The 6,131-nt window shown below is 51.5% G+C and overlaps 1 protein-coding gene across 1 annotated transcript; it reads right to left on the reverse strand.

Moving 5' to 3' along the window:
• Positions 1-531: 531 nt before the first annotated feature.
• On the reverse strand, positions 532-2,894 carry LOC135969579 (tubulin beta-8 chain-like). Its single transcript, XM_065539612.1, has 4 exons — positions 2,777-2,894; positions 2,432-2,540; positions 2,243-2,353; positions 532-1,754 (listed from the first exon to the last, which is right to left on the reverse strand). Exons 1-4 carry the CDS (start codon positions 2,831-2,833, stop codon positions 691-693), a joined length of 1,341 nt encoding a protein of 446 aa, XP_065395684.1. The 5' UTR covers positions 2,834-2,894; the 3' UTR covers positions 532-690.
• Between the last annotated feature and the right edge of the window lie 3,237 nt (positions 2,895-6,131).

Here is a 6,131-nt window from a genome sequence, read left to right on the forward strand (position 1 = left end):
TGTGACTATACACTGGGCTTGATTTCTGCCCACTAGTCCCTGCTAGATATCCCACGCTCACCTCAAGAGAATGAGGCCACACAAACACACCCAGGCTGTCATGGTGATGGAGCAGCTGGGGTCCTACTTGCCCACCCTTCATTGCTGGTTCAGAGCCAGCTGTCTGACCACATTCCTACCGTGAGATGGGACTTTGGGGACATTGCCCACCAGGGTCCCTGACCACTTTTAGGGTTCCAGAAACAGAGAGCCAGCTGGTCCCCTAGAAGTCTGGAACATGGGATAAGCCAAGGCTTGCCTTCAGAACAGGTTTTCCACCACGTGGCCGCCCAAGGCCCAGGGCATCTCCAGGTTCATGTGAAGCCTGCCTGCCACGTCCACAGCCCCTGCCCACCCCTCCTGGAGCCACTGGAAGGTTGTTCCTGGGCACAGGACACACCCAGACAGCTTCAGCCTTGCAGGACAACCATGCAAATCTGGCAGCCGTAGCCGGAGGGGGGCCCACAGATAAAAGTTGGAGGTGAAGCCAGATGCTATGAGAATACTTTATTAGGCAAAATCATACTATAAAAATGCTTTAAAATGCAGGAGGAGAGGTGAAGACACGAACAAGTGCGTAGTGACACATGGCAGTCAGAACACAGTAAAGAATCCATACTGCTTCCCCCCTTTACCTAGAAAAGGAAAGTTCTAGGCCTCCTCCTCCTCCTCCTCAGCATATTCCTCAAACTCCTCCTCCTCAGCTGTGGCATCCTGATACTGTTGATACTCAGAAACCAGGTCGTTCATGTTGCTCTCCGCCTCCGTAAATTCCATCTCATCCATCCCCTCGCCCGTATACCAATGGAGGAAGGCCTTGCGCCGGAACATTGCTGTAAACTGCTCTGAGACACGCTTGAAGAGCTCCTGGATGGCCGTGTTGTTCCCAATGAAGGTGGCTGACATTTTTAGCCCCCGGGGCGGGATGTCACAGACGGCTGTTTTGACATTGTGGGGGAGCCAGTCAGCGAAGTAGCTGCTGTTCTTATTTTGAATGTTGAACATTTGTTCATCCACCTCCCTCATGGGCATGCGACCCCTGAAAATGGCAGCCGCCGTTAGATAGCGGCCATGACGGGGGTCACAAGCTGCCATCATATTCCTAGCATCAAACATCTGCTGCGTAAGCTCAGCCACCGTCAGGGCCCGGTACTGCTGGCTGCCCCGGCTGGTCAGTGGGGCAAAGCCGGGCATGAAGAAATGCAGCCGGGGAAACGGGACCATGTTCACGGCCAGCTTCCGCAGGTCAGCATTCAGCTGGCCTGGGAAGCGCAGGCACGTGGTGACCCCGCTCATGGTGGCAGACACCAGGTGGTTCAGGTCACCATAGGTGGGCGTGGGCAGTTTCAGGGTCCTGGAACAGATGTCGTATAACGCTTCGTTGTCTATACAGAAGGTCTCGTCTGCATTTTCTATGAGCTGGTGGACGGAGAGGGTGGCGTTGTAGGGCTCCACCACCGTGTCTGACACCCTGGGCGAGGGCAGGATGCTGAATGTGTTTATGATCCTGTCTGGGTACTCCTCCCGGATCTTACTGAGCAGAAGGGTACCCATCCCAGACCCCGTCCCCCCACCCAGGGAGTGGGTCAGCTGGAAACCCTGCAGGCAGTCACAGCTCTCAGCCTCCTTTCTGACAACGTCCATCACTGACTCCATCAGCTCCGCGCCTTCTGTGTAGTGTCCCCTGGCCCAGTTGTTTCCGGCCCCACTCTGACCTGTAAGACAGTACAGCCAGTCACTCCATGGCCAGGTATACGGTCATCAGTGGTCACCATAATGCAAAAAGGGCCAAGTGTCATGTGAGGTGAGCGCAGCGTTCTCCCTACAGGTGGAGCAAATGAAATCCCTCCCCCAGAGTTACAGGGCAGCAGCCTCCCCTGTTAGAAATTAAGTCAGGAGTCAAACCTGAGACGGGCTGACAGACCTCCCTGCAGGTGGCTCCTGCCCATTTTCAGGGAAGGCAGTAGCCGCGGCCCCAGCTCAGCTCCCTACAGGGAGTTGACATCAGTAGCTCTTCACCTTGAGGAGACACCTGGGTCTTCCTTCCAAAGCCCGTTTAGGAGGCAGATGGAGCGACCGGGAGGATAGGAGGGTGTTCAGGGGCCCTGGATCCACGGTTCCCACGGCCATGACCTTGGGGCACTCCTAGATTTTGAGCGGCCCTGGCTAAGAAGCCGCACCCCAGTCCTCGCCCACAGCTCACCGAAGATGAAGTTGTCTGGCCTGAAGATCTGCCCGAAGGGCCCCGAGCGCACAGAGTCCAGGGTGCCCGGCTCCAGATCCACCAGCACAGCGCGGGGCACGTACCTGCCACCTGAGAGGGGCGGGAGGGCATGAGCGAGGGGAGGGCCGCGTTCCCAGGAGGGTGGTGGGGGAAGGTCGGGGGTCTCACCGAAGGCCTCGTTGTAGTACACGTCGATGCGCTCCAGCTGCAGGCGGCTGTCCCCGTGGTAGGTGCCCGCGGAGTCGATGGCGTGTTCATCAGAGATCACCTCCCAGAACTGCGAGACGGGAGGGGCCGGACAGGCCAGGGCCAGTCACGGGGGTGCCCCAGCTCCTCTCCTACCCCCACCCCCATCCCTAGGCCGCCGTGTCCCTGGGTCCACCCCGGCCGCCTCGCCAGCCGCCCAGTCCCACCGCGTCCCCGGCAGGGACCCGCCCCTGCCCCCGCCACTGCCAACCTCTTCCCTGGCCACCCGCAGGCCCGAGCTGGGCCCTCAGAGCCCCGGCTGCCAACCTTGGCGCCGATCTGGTTCCCGCACTGCCCGGCCTGCGTGAGCACGATCTCCCTCATGGCTAAGGCGGGATCAGGGGGGCAGGAGAGACGCGAGGAGGAGGAGCAGACGCGCAGTGACCCAGCCCGCCCTCCGCCAACGCTGAAATAGCCCCGCGCCCACCTCCCCCAGCCTCGCATCGGGCTCCCAGAATAAGCAACAGCTTGACTTCCACACAGGTGTACCCACCTGTGAGTCCCTTGGCGTTGAACGTCTGTTGGGGAGCTCAGGTGTCCCTGCTGCGGTCCCTTCCACGTTAGGGAAAGCTGGTCAGCTGGAGAACTTCCTCCCACGTCTTTACTAAGACTAAATCCCTAGCTGACCCGAAACTGAATTTTCCTCCCATGTGGGAGGGGAGGACTCTTGTTTCCATACTCACAGAGTGCCTTGCACCTGTCCTAGATTGAGGACATATTTTTGTAATCGATGAGTCTTTTCATCTATTAGGAGATCTGTGGTTAGGAAAGGCCTTCCCTATGTTAACTCAACAGGACTTCATTATAAGTTTTACTTTGGAGCAGTTCAAACCTGCAGTAAGCTATGGGTGTTAGAGATAGGCCTCTGATTTAGCTAGAGTCTTCTTTAAAGTAGGATTAGCCCTTTCACCTTTACAGAGGACCACAGTCTCCACGCAGAGTGAAGGTCATATTGGATTCTTCAAGCTGAGGATAGGTGTTGGGATACACCTGCTGTGAAAGATGGGCCCTTGTCACTTTGCAGGCTTTTAGATTTCCAAAACTGAGGAGTTATTTCTTCTGGTAAATATTTTTCAGGTGGGGTGGGGAAATGCCTCGATCTAACCAGTGAAGGTATCAGTGAGCATTAGCAAATATTTGAATCTCCTGCAGAAAGGCATCTGAGTAAATTAGAGTTGCCAGTTCTCACCTGGAGAGGTTCCTCAATTTTGGACAGGTTTAACTGGAGAAGGAGAAAATTGCTGACCATTTGGGTCATGTCAGGCACAAAGCTCTCAGTGCTGAGTCACCTGTTTTAGTGTCTTGAAAAGATTTACCCCATAAACAAATGAGACATTAACAGAAACAAATAATCCCTTCTAGGGTGAAAAGAATCATGAAAGTGCTGAATTATATTCCTATGATTGATACTTGGCATTAGTAATTTATTACCATCCTTCTGCCAGCCAGAGGGGCCCTGGACTGAAATGCAATCTCTGGCCCATTTTTGTTCTTCAGAGTATTCTGGCCCAGTTCTATGTATGCTGACCAGCATGCCCATAAGCTTCATTGGCCCTTTCAGTGCAGGGGCCTTGGCTGTGGCATATACAAGGGCATTTCCTTTTACATGGTCAGTCTCTCTTTTGACATCCTCTGCAATTAATTACAGTCACTTTTTGGCAGCAAAGCAGCATTCTAACAAGCTCAAAATCTGAATGATGTTGTATGGAAAAGCCCTTGGGGGTCGGGAGTCCCTACCCATTCCAAACTGCAGCATAAGCATGAAGCACTAAAAAATCATACTTGGAATCAGTGTAAATGTTAACTTTTAAATCCTTTCCCAACTGCAGGGGCCTGGTAAGTTCAATTAACTCACCTTTTTGAGCTGAAGTAGAGGCCAGCAAGGCTTGTGCCTTGACTCTCTTGTGCTGACTAATAATGGTATATCTAGCCCTCCTGTTTTCCTGATGCATAAAACAACTTGCCTCTGTTAACCGCTCTTCCTTGGGATGATCAAGGGATTCATCTCTCTTAAGTCTGGCCTGCTAGAATAAATTTGTTTCATAACCTGTGACATGCTTTGGCTGTGTCCCCAGTCAAATCTTATCTTGAATTGTAGCTCCCATAATTCCCATATATCGTGGGAGGGACCCAGTGGGAGGTAATCGAATCAGGGGATGGGTCTTTCCCATGCTGTTCTTGTGACAGTGAATAAGCCTCATGAGATCGGATGGTTTATTTATTTATTTATTTTTGAGACATAGTCTTGCTCCATTGCTCAGGCTGGAGTGCAATAGCATGATCTCGGCTGACTGCAACCTCTGACTCCTGGGTTCAAGCGATTCTCCTGTCTCAGCCTCCCAAGTAGCTGGGATTATAGGTGCCCACCATCATGCCTGTCTAATTTTTGTACTTTTAGTATATACGGGGTTTCACCATGTTGGCCTCGATCTCCTCACCTCAGGTCATCCACTGCCTTGGCCTCCCAAAGTGCTGGGATTACAGCTGATGGTTTTATAAAGGGGAGTTACCTTACACAAGCTCTTTTCCCTGCTGCCGTGTAAGAGATGTGACTTTGCTCCTCATTTGCCTTCTGCCATGAGTGTGAGGCCTCCCTGACCATGTGCAACTGTGAGTCAACTAAACCTCTTTTCTTTATGAATTACCCAGCCTCAGATATGTCTTTATTAGCAGCATGAGAACAGATTAATACAACCTGTATGCTAGGAAGGCTAGCAGCACCTGTGGACTCTGGCAGATAGGTAGCTGGGTTTATGGTTTGGCAGGCTTTAAGGGTTGTGTCTGGAGTGTCTAGCAATAAGGTCTGATACTTTCATAAATATTCTCCTATTATCCACTGGTGCCCGTTAGCTTCTAGGACCACCGTCCCTTGTTGTGGGGTCAAAAACCTGTAGGTGCTGTTCTAATGTTAGTTTATTAGCTTTGCCTACTAGAAAAGTGGTTGCAGCAATAGCTCTAAGACATCGAGACCACCCTGAGGCCTCCTGGTCTATCTGCTTAGAAAATTAGGCTACTGGCCTTGGAACGTCCCCCAGTTTTGGGACAAGATTACCAAGGCCTATGACTTGCTTTTTGGCCACATAGATAAAAAATGGTTCATCCAACCTGGGGACTCCCACAGCTGCAGGAGAGCCCAATTTCTCCTTGAGAGTATTGAAGGTTTGTTTGCAGTTCTAATGACATTCTAGGAGCTGTAAATCTTTCCCTTTAGTATATTATATAAAGGCTTGGCTACATGTCCAAATCTGGGCACCCATAATCAGCAGTACTCAGCTACTTCCTAAAAAAGCCCACAGTCATTTGTTGGACTGGAATCCTTGGATGACTAAAATAACTTTTTTATCTTCTAGGGATGTTGATCAGTTCTAGACGTTAAGCTAGATTCCAAATATTTAAGTCTTTGAGTCAAAATCTGAGCACTGTATGGTGATACCCTGTATCTGTAAGTTCCCAGGAAATTTACCAACTTAACAGTGTTATAATGTGAGTCTTACTTAGTTGGGCTAGCAATGAGCAAGTCACCTACATACTAATAATTGTGTCTCTTTCCAACTGTAGATCTCTTAAGTCCTTAGCTAGAGCATTTTCAAATAAGTGGGGGCTATCCCAGAACCCTTCAGAG

This window comes from Macaca fascicularis, chromosome 2 (genome assembly GCF_037993035.2).
Source record: "Macaca fascicularis isolate 582-1 chromosome 2, T2T-MFA8v1.1".
NCBI lineage: Eukaryota > Metazoa > Chordata > Mammalia > Primates > Cercopithecidae > Macaca > Macaca fascicularis.